The sequence below is a fragment of the Talpa occidentalis genome, unplaced genomic scaffold, assembly GCF_014898055.3.
Source record: "Talpa occidentalis isolate TD23 unplaced genomic scaffold, MPIMG_talOcc4v2.1 talOcc4.10, whole genome shotgun sequence".
Lineage (NCBI taxonomy): Eukaryota > Metazoa > Chordata > Mammalia > Eulipotyphla > Talpidae > Talpa > Talpa occidentalis.
In genome coordinates this window covers 32,050,904-32,073,612 of record NW_023600993.1, presented here as the reverse complement: position 1 = coordinate 32,073,612, position 22,709 = coordinate 32,050,904, and the positions used below count along the sequence as shown (strand labels likewise).

Below are 22,709 nucleotides of genomic sequence, written 5' to 3'. Positions count from 1 at the left end.
TGGTATTAATAGATAATTCACACTAGTGAAAAAAATCAAAGATTTAAACAAAGACCAAAAATGTCCCTCCACACTCATAACCAAAGAAGTGAAAAAGCCATTTTCACATTCCAGATGTGGAGGAAAGTCATCCCCTTTTCCTTTTGAAAAAATATCTCGAATATACAGAGGAGTGAGAAATACAAAAATCCATCTTTGGTGAAACGAGGAGACATCTGAAATTCCAAACCATAACACTTGAAAATGGAAGTGGATAGGAGAGTAGAAAATGACTGAGCAGAGAAGAAATTTCAAGACATACAAAGACATAATAATTCCTGCCCATGTACCCTTTCTTAAGAAATACTGGAGAAATTCTTCCAGCAAAATGAAGGGGTAAATCAAGAAAGAGTCTGGCATGGAGTTCAGGAAACAGAAGATTAGACAAGTCAGGAAGGACAAGGACATTCCTAGGACAAAGACCAAGGGGAGGCCTGGGTGACAGTGCAGGTGAAGCCAGGGGAGTTGCCAGGTCAGAGCTGAGTGTGTCAGAGGGTCCCATGAAGCATTTTTAGAAAAATGAAGGAAGCGACAAGTATCTCGCGGCCAGGTTGGCACAAGCAGAAAAGTGGATTGAGAAGAGTTTTGCTTCTGGGAGGATATGGGAAGTCTTAAGTCAGGAAGTCAAAGAACAAAATGCCACTGGAAAAAATGAGGTCCTCATGAACTCTGGCAAAAATAGAAAGCTATAGGAAAATGGAGTCACAGCATACTTGGCTCAGTTTATTTATGTGGTCATGATAAAACATTAATTTGGACTTAGCTAAACATTGAGTCATCTTCAATGAAGCTTGTTACAACTACTTCAGCAGGGAGACAAGCCCTACATACATGAATCTTCCCCGATTATATGCAGAAAAGAATAAGGAAGACCCAAATAAAGTCCCAAAGAAGAATGAAGGAATGAAAAAAACAATGAGTTTGCTTGCTCTTATGGCAACACGAGCAATGAACAACAGTTATAATTTATGAGCTGTTATTACTATTTTACTTGTCATGTTTTAAGACTTCATATAATTATGTAAAATATACTTTACCACCTCAAGATTAAAATAAGGCTAGGAAATAGAAATTATTTTTCAAAGGGGTAGAGACAGGCTCTCCAGGCACCAAGTCAGGTTTGATCTTCTTGAGCTTTGGGTGACAGAAAGCACAGGACAGGGTGTGGTAGGGACAGAGCACAATGCCACCCAAAGGAGCCTCCACAGCTGAGGCTCAGGCAGCTCCCATGGCTGGGAGGCACTTGCTGCCCGAGGCCTGTGTGCTGACATTTCTCAAAACCAACACCCATTTCTCTAATTCTAGATTGTCCCTTCTCAAAGAACAGGTGGTGCATATTGATGAATTCTGCAATTATGATATAAAGTTTGATATAATATTGGGAGAATTGAAGGCAAGGGGTGGTGGAGTCAGAGTAAAACTCAGTAGGTAATGTCTAGAAATGGTGAATGGAGAGATGGAGTGGAGGCATATTACAGACCCACGGAGCTCTATGCCAGAGAAAGAGCTCGTGACGCAGATTGCCAGTTGGCCCACATCTGCCTTTGCTTCTGATTCTGCAACAGAACACTCAGCTGGACACACTGCTTCACTGATGGCAGCGCTGCTTAGCCTCCCTGTTCTGGGTGTGACCAAGAAGTAAATGCAGAAGCAGTTTCGAGGTCATACTCTTAAAAAGTAGCAGCATGTCTTTCTGTGCCCCCTCCCCAGCCCTCCTTGCCCCCGCCACCCTTATTTACCACAACACTGATGAAGAACACACAGCTGAGGTGAGAGCCAAGAAGGGCAGAAGAGAACAGAAAGAGCTTGGCCCTGACTGCCTTATACAGGAGACCCGTCGTGCCCCACTCAGAGCTTCGTGTGGGCAAAAGATAAACCTTTTTTTCTTTAAGTCTCTGTTTTCCTAGGTCTCTCATAGCTGCCAAATTTATCCTAAAGATTTATTTTTTTAAGATTTAATTATTTATGCATACAAGAGCTGGGGTAAAGGCCAGAGATGCGGAGGTAAAGGGGTGGAGGATCCACCAGAGACAGAATGGGGAACAGAACAGGTAGACGGACTGAAATACACTGCTGAGGGGAGCAGCGGGCGAGATAGGAGAGGTCTGCTGCACCATGGGGGTAGCTCCCTGGCCGGCTGGGGATCGAACTCGTGCTGCAGAGGCTACGGATAGCTTCATAGTGCTGTGCTTAACCCTTTGTGCCACCAGGGAGGCCCCTAGCAAAAACCTTTAGAAGGGTAACATCAATGTTTGTGAATTTATACTAAAGTCCACCTACGGCTGGATGTGGCACTGTAAACTGATTAAGCCCTTTCTGACACCAGTAAAGGACCTAGGAAAATGTTCATAACCTTTGGCCAAAGATATCCCACACTGGGGAATGTATCCTAAAGAAATAATTCTATAGAGGCAAAAATGTTTATAGCAGACATCTCCACGGTAGCCGCAAACATGAAAAAGGTCAAATGTTCAACATGATGAAGATTCAGGATAATGGCATACTGAGTTGATGTGAAATATGGATAGAAACAAAGAACTTTCTGATATCATATCAAGTAAAGACCATAAAATAAAGACGAAAGCAATATGATCTTTATGGTACAAATGTGGAATATAATTAAAAAGTAATGTGATCACATGCGAAAGAGTGAAGTTGGACTCTTACCTTTGCCATATATAAAAATAAACTAAAAAATGAATTAAAAACTTAAATGTAAGCTCTAAAGCTATAAAAGCTCTTAAAAGAAAAACATTGGTGTAAGTCTTTGTGATCTTTGATTAGGCAATAGTTTCTTAGATATAACACCCAAAGCAAAAGCAACAGAACAAAAAGGTAAATTGTACTTCACTTTAACTTGTACACTTGTACACTTTAAATGAGTGAATTGTAAATTATACTCAATAAATTTACAAAATTAGTCTTTGAACTTAAATATTAGCAGGTTTGTAATGAAGGTACAGTAGTGGCTAGCATTCTATACCTGGTCAAATTCTTAGAAAGAACAGACTAAAATCCGAAGTTCCTGACCATGTTGGCAGTTCTCTCCACTTCTTGTGTGTCAAGTGCTGGTGATGTGAAGCAAGAATCCAAGGAGGTGATAGAGAAATCTCAAAGCATTTCATAGAGCCATTAGATAAAGCTCATTCCTAAAGAAAGGACAATGGTGCCCATAGTTTTCAGAGCACCCACTGCAAATAAGGCACTGTGTGCCTTCTGGGGAAACAGACAAGTGGCTTTCGTTCAGCACTGACAGCAAAGCAGTGCCCGTGTCTAGTTCCCAGAGTGCCAGTGCGAGGGCTCTGTGGTCAGCCAGTGGGAAAGTGCTGTGCGACTCCCTCTCTTGGGCAGTTGTCAGGGGGATCAGCACAGCAAAGGTTCTAAGTCCAGAGGCAAAGAGACCCACTTATCTTTGCTTCTTCCAAGTTATCGGGCACAGGAGATTTCCCCCTGCTCACAATATTTATTAACATGTGCCCGCAGGCTGCTAGTAGAGAGTTTGGTTAGAGAACAAACTGTTCTCTACAGGATTACAATTCTCTTCCTCATCCTTTTGTCCCAACCTATGCTGATAGTATGGAGATAGGCAAAAAAAATAATGAGCAATTAATTATTTAATGTTCTGGAGGCATCTAGGGAGCTAAGACTCTCGCTCTCTAATGTGTCAACAACAATAGGGTTCTAAGTTACCCTTTAAAGAGACCTCATTTACCCTTTCGGCAAAAAACGCATTGTTGGAGACCAGTGGTGATTCAGAGCTGAACTGTGTGGTTCCAAAGCATCAGGGTTTGAATATTTTAACAGTAGGAATATAAGGAAAGACTCCAGGAGAAGACAGAACAGCTTCTAGAATTCAAATTTCCCTAATGATGTTTTTTCTTGTTTCTAGTTCCTATTAAGCCAGAGCTTACATATAGGACTTAAAACAGAGGTGGTCAGCTGGAAAAAGGAGGGAATTCCATGGTTATGGAAGGAAACTCAATTTCAAGAATTCTATTAGGAAGTTTTCTGCTCTTTAAATGATAGCATATCAGGCAAAAAAGCAGTTCATTTAATCAACATCAGCAACAGACCTGGCCAAGGCAGAGCCAGGAACTGTCCAGGAGCCTGTTCTTGGCACCTTCTGTGTCTGGCTCGGGGCTGCCCCTGACTCCCCTGCACTCTGATCACCAATCTTCTGTGGTCGTCACCACCTGCTACCTAAGTGATGGGGTAAGTGGATCTGCTGGCTTCACTTTGCCACACAAGTGTCACCCTGGCCACGCATGTCCCCCCTTCTTCCTCACCCTTTGGGGACAATCTACCGACAAGGCCCTTCCCAACACCTCGACGGCCATGCCCACTCAGAGGTTTAAGTCACATGCTGGACCTTAGACTAGCACTTTGGTGATCTTGGTCAACTCAGGAGCTGATGTGCAGAAACCAACTTAGCAAGTGCAGGAACTCATATTTGGGAATTTAAACTTCTGCGAGTGATAAATTCAGCTGCAGTCATGCACTGCCATGCCTTGCAGTGGTCACTGCTTTAATATATCACCCCCAAACCTGCCATTCCAGGATAAACCAAGCCGCTTGCCCGGTATGAGCTGGTCGGCAATGGTGAAAGACAACAGTCATAGGACATCCAGGTTGAAAATGTAACCTCAAAGGTCAGAGGAGCAGAACTCCATATTCATATGCTAACTTTAATTCACCTTTGGGCAAAAAATTGCATTACATTCAAAGTACTGTACTTGCCTTCCGTGACTAATGTCACACGTCAAAATCTAGACTTGATGTGCAAATTAATTGAGAGACTGGAATAGACTGACATCTGCAAAAAGAATATTTCCACTCTGAAATGAGAATGGGAAGATTTAGGGCCCAGTGTGATGTTGCATTTGGAACTGTTTCAGAGATTACTGAAGAGGAGAGAATGGAACTAACGAGCCATTCAGGGCCACAATGAAATGACCAGGCCAAGACAGATGCGTGGATACCCCCAGGGAGCAGGAAAACTGCTTCCTGCATATGCAAAAATAATTTCTTACATATGAAAATGTTCCAAATTTATATAGTGCCTTTCAAGTCAGGTGCTCCATCTTTCATAATTTCTTGGCTCACTAATCCCATACTAATGGTACATCTTTTTAATTTGTGTCCCCAAATTAACCGTAAGAAAAAAAATCTACGGGTTAGATGTTTATATTTTTTAGTTTCTCATTTTTAGATATTATTCAACCACCACAGCTCTCAAGGAGTCTCAAAATGCTCATGAGAGTAAAAATGATTGTCTCCCCTCTAAACCAAAGAGTTGAAAAGAATCTAATTTTTCTTTTGAATAAGTAGATAACCATATTGGACTTTATAAGCACACATGGAAAATTTAACTCAAAAGAGTCTTCCCCGTTTCAATATATTACAAGAGGGATGAAAAAGAGTGATATCTGCCGAGGGCCAGAGTGGGTGACACGCATCTGCTAGGATGGTGAGTGAGGCGGCACTGAGAGCGGGTGTCTGTGCACCTGGGCACAGAGCAGGTTCTCGGTGAGTGTGTGTGGCTTTGAGCCCTGGCTTTCATGTTGTAAGTAAATAATTAGAAGTTGTAAGCAGAGGTTAAGTTGGGAAGACACTGTCTATCTATCCAACCTAGTATCAGAAGCTCTCATTTCATTGTTATTTTGAAAAATGGCACTTTTTAAAAGCATCAAAAATGAAAAAGCAAACAAAAAGAATGGACATTTGAAAAACAGACATTCCCTCTTCCCCCCCGCCCCAAATTCAGACTCTGTGCATTGGGTAGAAGTTTATAGTCTATGGCAAAAAATGAAAAGGGATGTGGTTTTTATAGAAAAACTGACATTTTTCCAAAGACCTATTTTCAATTGATTGGGGTCTTTCCTTTGCCTGCTCAAGATCCATATCCCTTCCTCTGGCAAGAGACTCCGAGTTTGCATGGGAGACCTACCCCTTTCTCACTGGTGCATCTGATGGCCTACCAAGGAAAGTGTCTGATGTTCCCTTGACCTCTCCCTACAACAGGTGCCCCAATCCCTGAGGGTGAGGTGAGGGCAGGATTCCTGCTGTCAATCTCCCAACTGATTCAAGTCTTCTTCCAGTTGGTTCTTCAGCTGTTCCTCTACTTCCCACGGCCTTCCAATATGTTCTACTTTTCCTCTGGGGTAGCCAGGGATGGATTATACAGAATCCTGACTAATGCACAGGCACTTCCCAGGTCCCCACTGTTCAATAACACTGGTTGTGTCAGTTCCAGGTCAACCTGATCCAGTTATTAGAGACCCTTGCAGAGCAGGACTCTGCTCAGATTACCACGTGAATTCTTTCAAGTAATAAAATTAAGTTTTTGAAAATGTTTCCTCTAATTTTCACTGACTTCCTTTCTGTCCCTGAGAGTATAGTTTTATTTAATGATGGAATTATAAATTAGGCAGAAGGTTCTATTCTTATCAGAAAAGAGCTTTAAATCTCAATTACATTTAATGGGAAAGAGCTGAGTTTTCTGCCAGATACGCAAGATACTGACACATTAGTGACTCAAAGTGAAACCAGGGGCAAGTAACTTAACATTTTCAAAGCTCTTTTTTTATCCTCATGTTTCAAAATATGAAAAATGAAAAGGCAGGCCAAGGGGAAGAACAGATGACATACGGTGACAGACACACGTGAAAGGACCATGGACTCCGAAGTGCTATCCAGAGAGAAGCACATGCCCTTGTCTCAGCCTTCACCAGCCAACTCACCTTTGCCAGGGACCAGTGCCTTCTGGAAAGTTTCCTTCAGCGAGCTGTGCCCATGTAAAAGCCTGTGGCTGGGAGAGATGGCAACGTGGGAAGTGCCGTAAATGGCCTCAGGGGTGGCCGTGTAGGCACTTAGCTTTTCCCCTGTGACTTGCCCATCAACCTGGCAGGAGGAAAGCAGAGTCGTTTCATTCTCCGTCCTCAGTCACATCCCTTTCTTCCTCTCTCCCTCAATCCCAAACAGTGGGGAACAGCTTCTGAGAATGGGACCAAGGATGTGGGTGCCTGAGATGGTGACTGGCAGAGGTAGAAAGGCCAGGAGTGAGGAGATGGCAGTTCCTTTTCCAGAACCCTAGTGGTGGGCACTAGGGCTGCTTGGGGGCCCGAGTGGAAAGTGGCCACAGCATACTCAGAGTTTTCTCTGGCTTCTTTGCTCATGAATCAAATATAGTCATCACAGAGATATTGTTTCTGTCCTGAGAAAGGAGCTATGCTTTCCTGCAGGGTTTAAGGGTATAGTAAAAAGAAGTAAAGACGTCTGCTTTTCTAATCAGAAACAGTCATTGAGGCTAATGCCATTTTGAAAAGGTGAGATAGGATAGCCTGAGGTGCGCTCACAAGTGAGTGTTCCATGGGCTGGTTAAATGCTTTTCAAGGAAGAGGCACACATTTGGCTTCAACTGAATGTCAATTATGTGACAGATGCAGAGGACAGAGAGGCCAGGTGCACCTTCACCATGCGTTCAAACTCGTTCACAGGGCACCAATGAAGCATGAGGCACTCAGGGCTGCAACAAAGAGAGTCCACACCATGGCCTGAGTCCAGTTAGGTGTCACCCAGGGAGTCAGGCGTGGGCCACTGAAGCACAATTCTGCTGCCCAATATGGAGTTCAATAGCAAGAGGTGGCTGTGAAGCACTGAAAACACAGCTAGCATGTGTTATAAGTGGACAGTACAGCAGATTTCAAAGACATTATACTAAAACCAGACTGTAAACTAATTCCTTCATGAATTTTAAAAATTGATCACATTTTGAAAGGACAATATTTTGGAAAAAATGAACTAAATAAAATGTTGATGAAATCTGTTTCTTTGTACTTTTAAAAATGTGGCTAACTAGAAAATTTGACTCTTTCTACTGGACAGTGACCATATGGCCCCAAGTTGCTGATCTGTTGGATGAATTCTAAAAATGCAGAAGGGGGGTTGTGAGCATCAGTGCTGGAGATGGTATTGTGTGGTCACCTTCAATGTGAAGTCCAGATGGCAGCCCACACAGTCTCCAATCCAGTGGGCCTGCATGCCTTTTATTCCATACCATTCTGGAAGGTCTGCCAATGCGTCCTGCATGGCCTGTGGGAAAGAAAGGGAAATGGAGAGACACAAAGCTTATTTAAGGGAAAGCAAATGATATAGGGCTTGCTAAAGTAGGAGTAGTGGGGAGACGACGAAACTCAGGATTTGCCCTCTCCTTGTTCACTTGCCAAGTCAGAGGAACCCAGGGGAGGTTAGAAACAAATATAGTCATTGTGACTCAATTTAGTGAGATTTCTCTATACTGAGTGAGCCAAGGTTTCATGGAAGGAAGAACATACACAAGGAAAGACCATAATTAACATCTTCGATGAATGTGATTAGTGCCTTCTTTTCCATAATCTGGGAATTAAGCAAAAGAATTTCAAGGTTATGAATTCTGAAACTCTAAGATAGGCCATTCCCCTGAATGGCCTACACTGTGGCTATGATATGATAAAACATCATTTCTGGAGCAGAAATACTGGGTAATGACATCATTTCTTCATTAACCACTCACTTTTCCACACCAGGACATCATCCTGGCATTGAGGGTCTGGGTGTCCACAGATCTCAAGCATGGAGTTGAAATAACATACAAATGAGGGCTAGGCAGGTAACTGGTTAAAATTCAAGCCAATGAGATTTCATTTAACTTCCAAGCAAACCCACATGTGGTCTCATGGGATCTAAAGTCTCTCCAAGAGGTGAAAAACCACATCACATGATTTGAAGATTGGCTCCATCTCCAGCTCTACCCTTCTCTGCTACAGGAAACTTGGAATTGACAGGGTCCAGTTCTGGCACATCTTGCATTACTAAGAGACTGGAATATAAACACTCTCCTTGTGTTTCTTCTAGTTGAATTTTCAAAACTGGGAAGTTTGTGGAGGTGCTTTGCAGAAAACAAATTCAGATCTCTCTGAGAACAAAAGATTCTAATAGAATGAAAAGTGAATGTTTTGATATGCTAACTATGAGGGGGGAGGGTTGACACATCTGTTTAAAACCTTCCTAAATCTATGAATATTTTAAAAACCAGAAGAAATTAAAAACTAAACTGAAGGAAACTGACATCTAGAGAACAACAAAGCAAGTCCTCTTTAGTCCCGTAAAGTAAACACATTACTCGACTGATCTTTGATGAGCGGAGCTGAGGGAGCCCAAGCTCCCAACAACATCTCCCTCACCAGTCTCCACAGGGGCAAGAACAACGTGCTGAGTATTTACAGCGTTCCGTCCTAAGCGCCCTTCGATTTGTTGGCTTGTTTTGGGCTTTTGTTGGGATGGTGTCCTTCCTCCTTTTGTCAGCGCTGTAATTACAGTGATAGATGGGATTCATCTCCTTTCAACTTGGTAAACAGTTGGGACTTTTCTACTGTGGCCAACCTCAATTCATAAAAATCTTGCTGGTTCACAGACTTCCCAAACCTGGGCAAATAGTAGTCTTGAAGACTCTTTTTAAAAGTACTGTGAAATCCCTTTTCAAATTAAATCTAGGGGAACCCAATATTTAAGAGTTGAAAGCAGGGGCCTCCCTGGTGGCGAAGGCGGTTGAGCGCCGCAGTGAAGCTCTCTGTAGCCTCTGCAGCGCAGGTTCGATCCCAGCCAGTTAGCGAGAATCCCACATGGCGAAGCAGAACTCTCCAACCTCGCCTGCTGGTCGAGGTTGCATATTTCGTCAGTCTGCCTGTTCTGTTCCCCACTCTGTCTCTGGTGAATCCTCTCACCCTCCCATGCATCTGGCCTGTACCCCGGTTCTTATATAAATAAATAAATCTTTAAAAAAAAAAAAAAAAAAGAGCTGAAAGCTGAACTATTCCAGAAAGTCCTGCTCTCTCCTTTTACCCTCCTTATCAACTCACAAGGCTTGGACACAATTTAAAAGCCATTAATTTATTCAAATCCTCTCATTTAATAAATGAAAATGGTTCATTTAATAAATGAGAAATGGCCTATTTGACCAAACAGCAGGCCAAGATAATGAATCATCCATACCTTCTGATTGTTCTGGGTCCATTGTGCTCAGTTTCCAGGTGTCTTTAGGTAAATTAAACGAAGGAACTTCTTCCATTTGCAAAATGTAGAAATTAATAACATGAGTGGGCTTCTTATTTGAATTTTGAAAGAATTATTATATTTAATACTCATTTGAAATCAAATTGTAAAGTGTCCCCGTGGCTGCTCCTTATTATATATAGAAGTACTGTGGTTTAGTTTATAGAGATGCCTTGTAATGCTTTTCACTAGGACAGGTTTGAAAAGACAGTCTCTGTTGTTCTATAGATACATACACCATCTGAATGAAGATGGTTTAGGAAGTTGAAACAGAATTGTGTGTGAATGCGTCTGAATGTGAGCCAGTGCTTAAGAACATGAACCAATAAGATAGGCTGAAGAGCACATCCAATCAAAAAGGACTACATAATACAACTATAATCAGAAATAAGAAAGAGAAAGATTAAAGCTAAAATGCTGAGGATAAAGAGAGGATTAACTATAACATAGCTAATCTGACTCTTTCTTCAAGGAAGCAGAAGTAATGCCAGGAAGAAATCCACACTTCCCCAGAGAAGAAGTATGGGAGCTAAGCCTTTAAGAAAAAGGGCCAACAGGACCACAAATAAGAATTCTAGAAGAGGTTTAAAAAACAGGATACATTTTAGTATCCCTGGTGAAAAAAAAGTTTAGGCAATTAGGTCTTGATGCAGATCTTTCAAAGCAAGTGGATTTATTGGCTATGAAGGGGAGAGTTGAAAAACCAGAACCTTGGAAAAATGGACACAGATTTGAGAAAAATGGAAGAGGTAAGATTTAATTAAAAAAGATACTTTTTAAAAGCTTAACACTTAACCTACTTCTGAATCAGTGTGACTTGATTAGCCATTATTTTTGAATAATAATTTGTATATATTTTTCTAACTTATTCTTATTGCCAAGATTTCTTTATTCTTTATTTTGGAGGGGATCATTTTAATGCAATCACTCCAAATAGTATATAGCTGAGTACTAATGAGGGAAAATCAATTCTGAAGGCAATAAGATGTTTAAAAATCTAGATGTCTCCTCTAGAGTATTCTAGAAGAATAAACTTTCTCTTATATCCTAGTTTCCCTCTTCTGCTTTGACTTTCGCATGAAGTTATACACAAGATTTACACATTAAAAAGTTCATTCAGCATGATTTTTACCTTATTTACCTCTATATGACAGTCATACTTTAATCTCTCTGAAATGTGGCATTTCCAGTAAAATCCATTTGTTGTGGTAACTCAAAGTAAGACATTTATTTACAAAAACAGCTGTGCTATCTAAGACTCCCAATTCCAGTGAAGGTGCTATTAACCCAGAGGGAAATGATCAGTTCTTTGCAAGGCATCCTACTAATGATGTTTGACTTGGCAACAAGGTGTGGATTCATGAAATTGTGGGGGCTGAAAGAAGAGAGGTGCCAACCCACCACGCACACTTCAGATGCACATGTCAGCACCTCATGGAGAGGGATGTGGAGTGCTATCAAACAGCTTTCAATAAAAGGACCTTACACATGTCAACATCATCGCTGACACTGGAAAAAATGAAGTGCTTCCGGCGTACGACCATCAGGATGGCCCCATGTGCATGCTTTGTGGGAAAGGATGTGAAAAGGAAAACAGGAAGCTATAGAGGCAGAAGTTGTAGTCAGTCAATCTCCTCTCATCCATACAGCCAGGTATTAACCCTGGCCACACTTACTAGACTTTTTCCTCTTCTGATCCAGGTAACCCACCTTTTCAACAGCAGAACTGTTCTAATTCCACTAACTTCCAAGAGATGGTGACTACACATTCTGAAATATCATCACCATACCTCTAAGAATGCAGATGACAGAAGACAAGCTCTCTCCCTGAACCCCTATGTTTATAGCAGCACTGTTTACAATAGCTAAGCTTTGGAAACAACCCAAATGCCCAAAAATAGATGACTGGAGCAAGAAGATGTGGTACATATACACCATGGAATATTACTCAGCAGTCAAAAAAGATAAACACATGCAATTTGCAGCAACATGGATGGCGCTGGAAGGGATCATGCTCAGCGAAATAAGCCAAAAAGAAAAAGAAAAATACCGGATGGTCTCACTCATAGCAGGAATCTAGAAAACTTAAATAAGGGACCAGGAAAAAGAATAACTATAAGAAAGAAAATATCAAAATCAACAAACAACTATGAACAAGAGACACTCGGTGGCGGGTGGGGGGGAGAGGGATTGGGGATTGCAATTGTATGGGGAATATAAAAATAAAATTTATTTAAAAAAAAAAAAAGAAGGCAAGCTCTCTCAGTGACAGAGCCACCTGCCTGATGAGACAGCTCCTATTCCTGGAGGCCACCTATGTCACCTCACTGGCCCTGAATCTCCAGGACAAGAGAAGCTGTCACTGCACCTCACAGGAGAGGAAGGTGTAATTAAATAGCTTCCCAGTGAACTCAGCACAACCTGAGACCACTCTTGAATGAATGTGGCTTTGGTCTGGGGAAAGGAGGTTTCAGGAGCAAGACCAAAAGCTTTTACTGGTATAACCACAACAAATAAAATGGGGACAGCAGTTCCAGGAAACATTCTGCTCAAGGACCTTCAAGTTGGAAGCCTGTCTATTAATTAAAAACTTGCAAGAACACAAAACCATTCCTTTCCAAGACACTCAGGTCTAAAGAAGATGGCAAATAAATGATAGCATAACCCTGTTATCTTGCTATCTGTTTTATGATTACAGAGTAATGATAATCATTACAGAAAATCTGGAAAGGACAGAAGAGGATCACCCAAGGAGATCACTACTAACCTGTCCTGCATCCGTCACCCTACTGACAGCCCATCCTCCTCCGACTCTGAGAGGGACTTTTCCTCACACATGCAGAGGCTGGAACATGTCCTACAATCAGTGGTGTCTTTGACAGTATTTTTCTCCCTTGGTGGATCATAAAATTTCAAACCAACTATGCGTTAGAATCTTCACAATGCAGCAGGAGTGTGGGTACCTGTGACACGCTTTTACATAGTTATTACCGTGCTGTTCAATACTCTTTTTAAGTGATAAGAGTTTGCATTTTACTAGAGTTCACAACTTATTCCAGCTCTAGAAAGGATGGGATCTCTATTTTGAGCAAATCTGACACTCAGAGTTAGCCACCTGAATAGTAAGACAGAAATATAGAGCAACAGGAAGATACTGTGGGAAATTGTCCTTTTTAGAAGAGGCCATGTTCCGAAGGAAAAAACAATACGATATGGACATGTATGTAGCAGCTAATGACTGTCTGCCGCCTGGATAATGGGACAGCCACTGGATGGGCTTGGGGTTCTTCAAGCAGCTGGACTCAGAGGGCCCTGGGGTGGGGGGTAGAGAATAATGATGCAAAAGACCACACAGCTCCAGTTCCAAGGGGCCAACAAACCAATTCCATCAAGAACAAACCAGACAATCTTTAATGATTGCACTTTCCATGACCAGGCCTATAATATCCCCTCCCTGTACCTGTTACATTTCCGAACTCGTGATGCCCAGTCTTCCGCACCACACACAGCTAGCTGCCAGCTGCACCTTCTTGGAAATGCTTGGTTGCTTGGGAACTGGTACTTCAGGGCAGGCAGAAAGAAGGCAGGAGGGGCACTGAGGAGACCCAAGGGGGTCCTGTCTTTCCTGGGCTCAGATCCGCAATTTTCAAACAAGGAATGGGCTGGGTCAGTCATTTTAAATGAGGGGTGCTCCCCTTCAGTGGGCAGCCAGCCCGGGGCGCTGGAACAGGGAGGAATGTGGGCTGCTTACAATAAAGCAACACCATATCCCTTTATTTTAATTTGATTTTAGACATATTGATTTTGTAATTTCAAGCAGCAGCAAAGACAGGCATGAAGGGTTTTTTTTTGTTTGCTTTTATGTTTTTTAGATCTGGGCAGGAAGTAAAGGCGTGGAGGACTCTGATGTAAGCATGGGGGGACCTGCACAGTGTTTTCTTGCGTCCCTTCTAACCTGACACTTTAAATGACTTTAAAACAAACAAACAAATAAACTAAACAGCTTCATTGCTGACACTCACTAGCCCTCCCAAGCACCTGCAGAGACCCCCAACATGGTGTTAATAAATCTCGTCCCCTGGAGTCCAGGCAAACAGGAGTGCGGGCTGCCAGCTTGAGAAAGAGCCCTCTACACTCCATCAGAACCTGGCCAGGAGCTACGAAAGGTTACTCGGGGTTTAAGAGCAAGACATAATGTTTAATTACAGGAAGGTTTCTCTCATACGTTAAATATAAATAACCAAAGCAAATGAATTAGCGAATCACAACAAAAATAACACTTAGCCTCTGTGAAGAAATATGGTGGTTGCCAGAGGGCAGAGAGGGGAGAATCTGATGGTGGGACCGGCACCAGGACTCTGGCCATGTGAGGGGAGGCTTGCGCACAGAGGCGTGGAGCTGCACCAGCACCGTGCCCAGGTCTTCTCCAGGCGTCCCCTGCCTGCCGAGGAAGTGCCAGGGAACTGGAACTGTGAGTCTCAAGGCGCATCCTTTTCTTTTGCCTCATCCCCCTCCTGCCTCTGCCCACTCCCACACCCAGAAGGACTTTTGAGGGGCTGGGGGGTGGCGCTCCCCCTAAGAACTTGCACCTGTGCACATTCAAGGGTCACCAGAAGGGCAGAGAGGAGAGAAGATGGAGAATTGAGAGAAAAGATCCCGAAGAGTTAGGAAAAGACAGAACAGAAGGAAGAAAGAGATATTATGTAAGAGGGAGCAGAATTTAACAATTAATTAGCTTGGTGAGACCGGGAGTCACAACCAGATCCCAGGGACAGAAGGAGAGTCTGCTGCTTTAAAGAAGAGATGGGGGTACGGGGGAGAGTCCCAGCAGGAAGAGGGCTCACTCTGCGGTGCACCTGAGCAGAGCTGTCCGGGGTCTGCAGGCTGTAGGGGCTCTGCCACTCCCACCACTCAGCAATGATTAAAATATTTTTTACAAGGGGGAAGGGATAGGACCACCCTCAGCCCTACCTGGCCAAGGGGCCGGGCGGAGATGAAGGCAAGAATAGCTTTAAAGCCACGGGCTTTTAGAGAAAACACTCACAGCACCTAAGCCCCAGCACTACCATCATTAAATCTGACTCTGGCCTGTGTCCTCACAGCTTTTTATGCCAACAGCCATGCCGAGAAACCGACAGCTTGTTAAATGTTTCTCACTTGCTCCTCTTGGTTTTCAGAAACTTTGTGCCCTCTTGCCAAGGTCTAACTGGTGACACCCAGCACGGGAAGGCACAGGCTGCACCCACAGGAGGCACCACTGTAGGCCAGGGTCCTTCGGGGGGCAGGGGGTCACCAAGTCACCAAACCTCACTGACCAGTCCCTTTGCAAAGTTCCTGTTGTTACCAAAAGGCATTTCCCGGCACTACCTGGGAGCCGGCCTGCATTCTGGGGCCGAGAGAGGATCTGCGGGTAGAAGCAGAAAGCCAGGCAGCAGGCCCAATTTCAAGGAGACATAGGCCCTCCGGACTGGAACAAGGGCCAATTCCAGGGTGCAGAGGACAATGAAAGATGCAGGGGTGCATGCTGGATGCTGAGCCCTCATACCACTATTCCTCTGTGGCTGCCTTCCGCTCCAGCCTCCTCCTCCAGCTACCCAAAGAGCTTCTGTCATAAACCTCACTTCCCTTCCCTCCCCCCTCCCCTCTCCAACTTCATATTTTCATTCTTTACAGGCTCAGACAAGACCAGAGTGCTCTGGTGAAAGCCCTCTGCTTCACTAGCAAGCTCACAGGTGAAATCAAGGAGGAGAGGCTAAGGGGGCAGGGATATGCGGGGGGCTTACTACTTCCCATCCCAGGGATTTCATAAGGGCTTACTGTTGCCCATCTGCTTTTTGCCAGCAGAAATTCTACTTGGAAATACTTGTGAGGCGTGAAGTTCCTGCACGTCTGGAAGGCAACAAAACACTCCCTTCCAGACATTCTGTGCTTCCCATCTTTTGTCACCTCATTGGTGATGCCTCCTCCGACCACTGGGCAGACCTGGGGCTCATCCTCCCCATCTTGCCCTGCACTATCCTGCAGGATGACAGTCATCCTGCTGGGCTGTGCCCACGTGTCTGTGACTGTCTTCCACACTAGCCTCCACAGCCCTTTAGGCTTTTCCCATCCGTATTCTTAGCACCTCCTCAGGGTCTGGCCAGGTGCTTGATAGCAATGAAATGAAAGAATTCAGACTACCTGAGAGGCAGTGCAGGCTGCTGGCCAAGAACCCGGCACTCTGACTTGAATCCCAATACTGTAACTAATTACCGAGTGAACTTCAGTTTCCTCATCAGCAAAAGAGGGATAAGAAGAGTATCTACTGCAAAGGGTTGACATGAGAGGTAAATATTATGTAATTAAGGTCAGAGTCCTGGTCAGATCAGGGGCACACAAGGAGGACATGGAAAGTGAACATGGACTTTGCTCATATTCAAGCAGTTCCCAGGTAACTCCTGAAAACTTGGAGAGCAGAATGTCCAATTTGGTGTGAGGGGTTGACTAAGCAAGTCACCTTGACACCAAAGAGAAGCACAGCTTAGTACTGCAGTGGCTGAGGGGCTCTGAGGAGGCAGCCACAGAAATTGAAAACACACATTGATTAGAAAAGTTCAAATGGGAAGCCCTCCCTATTTGTTTCTCCTTCCAATCATCACCCTGCAGTCAGGAACCGAGGCGCTGATTCTATCAGTCCCCAAATCCCTTTTGCTTTCTGTATGGAGGGGTATAGTCCCCCCTCCCTGCACTCCCTGCTCGCGCTGCCCACAAGATACCTCCCACACATCTCTGCCAAGACTAATTCATGTTCCTCAGGTACTCCTACTGCAAGTTCCCTTTTTCACAGAACGAGAGGCTGAAATCACTTGGAATGTTTCATAAAGCAAATAATCCATGGAAGGCTAGATGGGGAGTGAGGGAAGAAAACATCAAATATGTCACAGAACAGCCTAATAAAGCACGTTCATATTTCAGGGTTCCCTGTAATTTTCACATCAGTCTTTATAATTTGCGAGTTAAGTGAATGAAAGGAGGGCTTCACCACAGCCCTGCTCTCAAGCAGACCGCCAGCTGTACCTCACAGAAGCAGTTCCTGTGAACTTCTCGCCTCAGTTCCTGGCAGAGAGCAAAAACCGGAAGCAAACACCAAGCTCTAAAGAGAACTGTGATGGCTACAGTTCACTTCCACCCCTTCCCCATCCTCAGCACCCATTCCCTAACACCTTTCCCCAACCACCTTGACTATAGGAACAAAAAGCCCAAGCCTGCTTTCCCAGTCTCCCCTGAGGCTGGGTGGCTATATGGCACAATCGAGGCTACCAGAACATCAGTGGAATTCTGCTTGGGGGTTTCTGGGGAAGTTCTTGTCTTCCAGATAAAAGACACAGTCACTCATACTTCCCTGATTACTTCTTTCTGTCTTGAATAGAAATGCAATGTCTGGAGCTGCAGCAACCATCTTGCAACCATGAGGTGTCAGACAGGAAGGAAAGGCCAGGAGAGCCACTGAGCTGCCAATTCAGAGCCTTATCCCAGTTTAGTCCTAGCAACTGGGACTTCTCAGGTCTAACCATCCATAACTCAGATTTTCAGTTACTTGCAACTGGAAGCAATACTAATTGATCCAAATTTTGCCCTTAGCTATACAACAGGATCTCTTCATTGATTCAAGAATATTTTGATCATACCAGGTCTTGAAGTAAATGCCCTATCTTATTTGACCCCCTAAGTTTTGGACCTATTTATCCAAATACCTTTAATTTGTACATCTCTACTCAAATGTCTCAGGTCCACATAAACTCAAAAGCATCTGAACTATGTCTCTTTCAGGACTCCTTACCCCAGTAAACAGTTTAACCATCCATTTAATGTTCAAATTAGGGCCTTTTGTGAAGACACTGCATCCTACATACTCACATCCCATATATCACCCATATATCATCCCATATATCATCATATAGCACTACAGATTTTACTGTCTGAATATTTTCCCAGCCTACCCATTTCTTTCTACTACTCCCTCCTGAGTCTAAGTTACACATACCTGGATCATTTCAATAGCATCTAATCTGGCTTATCTGCACCCACTCTTGTCCTTTGCCTAATGATTTCATAAAAACATAAATCTGACTATGTCATCCCCTTAGAATTCTTTATTGGTTTCCCATGACCCCCCTCAAAGTAAAGGTCAAATTTCTTAAAACTTAAAAGGCCTTGCCTGCTCTGGTCCCCGGCCATATCTCCAGCTTCTACAGCCATATTTTGAGTCTTGTCTGGGCTCTCTCTGTTTCAACTACAGTGTCACTCTTTCAGCTTCTCAAAACTCATCACATATATATCTATTTTAGGGCCACCACACATGATGTTTCCTGTATGGGGTGGGGGAGGAGGTTCACCTCTAGTTTTATGGGCTACTTAACTTTTGCTTATACCCTGCAGCCAAGTGATTTTTCCATTGGAGATAGTGTACTTTTATGTAGAGTTCCAATTGGTTTTTAAAAAAAACATTTCCACTGCTCTTCCAAGATCTGTTTATGAGTAATTTTTCCTTCAAGTCCCAGACTATTTATATAATAGATGCCTTTGTGTTTAGCTCCTAATTCTTATATCTGGGTCTTCTCAGGGTCTACTTCTACTGAGCTGCTTTATGCCCCTCTGATTTTAGGTCATAAGTTTCTGTTTCTTTTAAATCTAGTAATTTTTCATTATATGTTGGACATTGTAGATGAAGCCAGCCTCACAGGGAGTCTGGATTGTATTGTCTACCATTAAAAGTGTTAACTTGTGTTTGGGGGTTCTTTCTGAACCTGTCAGGATTATTTTTACTTTGTATTTAGGTGAGTCTATTTTGATTTTGCCCTTGGTCCTAGGTTGTCATTCATAATCTCATATATGGCCTTTCTGAGTTCTCAACTGCATACTTTTGGCTGGGTCATAATTCCAACATCTCCCAAACTATGCAAAATCGTCCCTCTGCCTGGCTCCACCCCTCTTCCCCTACCTCTGTTCTGCTCTCAGTCCCATAGCAATCATTTGCTATTACCCTGTGCATGTGCAGCTCTGCCTAAAGACGTGCAGCAAACATAGATTCCGCCCACCCTTACCACTCCCATGACACTCCTCCTTCCCCTGATTTTCAGGGCAAACCAAGTGCTGACCTCCAAAGATAGTTTTTCAATAAATCTGCACAAGAGTTCAGCAAGAATCAGGCGAGTCACCATGGTAACTAACCATTTCTGTTGAACAGTTGAAAATTCACAGCTGACAATTTGAAGAATAATGCCCCTCAGTTAGGTTATTACATTTCCAACAAGAGGCAGAGGTCAAAACAAAAGAACTAATTAGGTGGCCTTTCCAACAATGCCTATTACAGAGTTATTTGACAGGTCCTTGAGGTGGCCTGGCATCCCTCCTGGTAATACAGTAGACCCAACTGTCAGCAGATAGGGGCTCCCACTGCCTGGAGGTTATAGAAAGCAACATTCTCAGCTTTGTTCTTCTCATTTGGCCTCCCAATATAATTGTGTGCTTAAAAGGAGCAAGGACTATATTAACAAGTTCTAATGAGTAGTTTCAAATCCATATGCTATTCTCTGCTGCATTGTGAATAAATTATAATGGAAAAAGTCTCATTTATGACATGTCTTTTGAGTGAGAAAACTGAAGGTCATAGATCCATATGGCACTGGTATTATGAATTGGGATACTGCAGTTTTAATTCAGCTAAGTTTTGTAATGATCGGAGGTTATTTATAACCCAGTACTTTCTCTGCATATTAGAAGTACAATATTGGATCTAATCCAATGTCCATTTCTGTCCAAGACCCTATTTTTAACAGAGTGACCTACGGGCTACTATGGAAGGGTCCAACTATCCTTCTTATGATGTTTAGCCCAGGGGAAGAACTACCATGACAGACCTCCAATAGCCTTTGTAGATGGCCAGTCTTATGCTAACAAATAAGGAGATTAACAAAATGCCATGTCAAGTTTTCCTGATTTGCTCTATATTTCTCTCTGGAGTGTCAGGGAATGGTCTCATTTCCATATCCTGAAATTTGGTAAATTCAAAGGATACTTTGCACAGAGTGGTTCTGAAATATACAAAATCAGTTATTTTGCCCAGCCTATGGAGAATAAGCAATAGCTTCAATAGTTGGCTTTGCCTTGAATCCCTAAATATATAAAGACCCAGCAGTTACCTAAGTCCCACCCTCTCCTTTTACTGACAAGGAAATTGAGCCCCAGGGACTCACATCAATTATACTGTTAATCAGGGATATAACAAGAGTTAAAATCCAGAGTTTTGGTTCCTGGCTTTGTTCATCTTTACTCTGACCCTCCTTTGTAGAGATGGTCAAGTCTTCACTTCTTTTAGATAATTTTCTCTGCACTCTCTGAAATTTCTCTCTTTCTGGAGGTGTGACTAGAATTGCAGATGAAGAAACTTCTTTTTTTTTTTTACTTTCTAGCTTCATTACTGATATAATCACAGATAAAGCTGAATGCTTTTTGAACTCTATGGTGATACAATGATTGAGTATGTTCTAAGGTCAACAAATAATGGCTACACTGACCTCCAGGTGCCATTCTTGACTTACAACTGGAAGACCCAAAACCTTTACCCTCCAAGTGATGCTGAGGCTCATGCACTTTCTCTGCACACCCATGGCTCCAGGATCCCTTCCAAGAGCTCACCCCCAACAATGAAGATTTTCCACACCCAGAAGACCTTAGCGTTGTCTGTCAACACGAGTGGCTTTATTGGGGAGCCTCTGGGCTGATACTCACCTTCGCATAGGCAGTTGTCTTGATAAACCACTGTCTGAGGTACTTCTGTTCCACTTTTGCTCCAGAACGCCACGAATAGCCATGTTCATCCACCTGCTCATTGGCAAGCACTGTTTGATCCACTGGGTCCCAGTTAACCAAGGCCTGTTATAAGTCATGAAATAAAATCTTGCAACTTGGTAAGTACAAGTAATTTTGAGGTTTCTCACATGTGAGAGGATCTGAAAATGCAATACCTCTGCTCTGCAGCTTGAGGTATTACTTGACAAAGAACCCACTAGCAAGCTGGAAAAAGAACACATGAAATGCTCTAAAGTCTCAGCACTGTCAAGCGATTGCCAGCCACTGCAACATGAGTTTGATCCCTGACCAGGGAGCTAATCAACATGGCACAGCAGACCTCTCTTCTCTCACCCGCTGCTCCCCTCAGCAGTGTGTTTCAGTAGATCTGCCTGTTCTGGTCTCCATTCTGTCTCTCACAAATCCTCTCACCCACTGCACCTCTGGCCTACACCCCAGTTCTTGTATGCATAAATAAACACATCTTAAAAAAAAATAAAACAAAATATAAAATAAGGGGAGAAAAGCCCCATAAGCCTTCACCTTTGGCTCCCACCGCCTGCCAGCTTCAGAGGAGATGAGCAAAGCAGGCGCTGAGTCCCGCAGACTGGGAAAACAAATAGGAATTCATTTCCTTATCAACATTTCCCACACGGCCTGGCATCTCTCAGGCTCTAGCTTACAAAAAGCAACAAGGGAGATGTGCGCCTGAGAGGTTTACACATTATAATAAAGCCCTGATGTTGATCTCAAAATCTATGTTGCTCCACTCCATCCAGAGATAAATAAAAGCAAACTCCAAGAGCATCCTCCCCCCATGAAAGTCTTGGGGCAAGAGGAAAAGCACCAAAAGAAAGAGCATCTCCAATAAAAGATGCAGCCACTGCAACAGCCCTCTCTCCTTTCTGCCCAGGGGGGGCACAACGCACCTTGCCCACACAGGTGTGTGGGTCAGGTTCAGCCTTTGCACAGGTGATTAACCGAGGGGTGTCAAAATGTGGGGCCCCTGGGGTGCAGCCTCTTAAAGCCCTGGAGTTTGTTGCTTCCCTTTTCTGGAGCCTCCCTTCTTACATAACGTCTCGATCTCCATAGCTTCTCTGGAAGCCAGGTTTTCTCTTATCTGGCACTCCCAGATTTTTCATATTTTGGATATTAATGCTTTGACGGACACTCCAATTTTTAGCAAACACACACTTGCTACATAGAACAGTTTCCAGACAACTTCACAGCCTAGCATCATTTCCAGGACTGATATCTCTGGTTGCTAACACCTACTGGAGTCAACTCTCCACTCTTACAGTTAACTAGCCCACATCTGTACAGTGAAATCTACCACATATCAATATTGAAATCATTAAAATACACTGAACTCCGAGGAGATTTTACCCACTGCTTCCCTCACAGAAGTTATCTGTCAACATCTCAAAATGAGCCACTCCAAATTAAGAGATGTCCCCAGTTGACCAAGAATTAAATTCTGAGATTAATATTTTTTTGCTTGAGTGGCTTGTGGGAAGCTTCTAGAAAGCATTCAATATAACACAATGATAGACACGAATAAGCCATGTTCACAAGGATCAGTTCTTAGCAACAGTGGAGCCGCATCATTTTTGCCCCCTCCTATTGTTAGGGTCAGAGATGTGGGGCACCATGGACTTTGCTGAGGATGCTCAGGGCGGTGGCGGCCTGATTTCCAGATTATCAGCTCTCCTTGTGGCAACACATCAGCCTGGGTGCCCGCTGCTGCTCCA

At 43.4% G+C, this 22,709-nt stretch overlaps 1 protein-coding gene across 1 annotated transcript in view; it reads right to left on the bottom strand.

Moving 5' to 3' along the window:
- LARS2 (leucyl-tRNA synthetase 2, mitochondrial) overlaps positions 1–22,709 on the bottom strand; it is a 142,185-nt gene that overhangs the window by 64,917 nt on the left and 54,559 nt on the right. The window contains exons 7-9 of the mRNA XM_037527664.2: positions 20,899–21,042; positions 8,023–8,130; positions 6,780–6,939 (exon numbers count right to left, since the gene is read on the bottom strand). Coding sequence (XP_037383561.1) covers positions 6,780–6,939; positions 8,023–8,130; positions 20,899–21,042 — 412 coding nt within the window. The remainder of the gene's footprint in view (positions 1–6,779; positions 6,940–8,022; positions 8,131–20,898; positions 21,043–22,709) is intronic.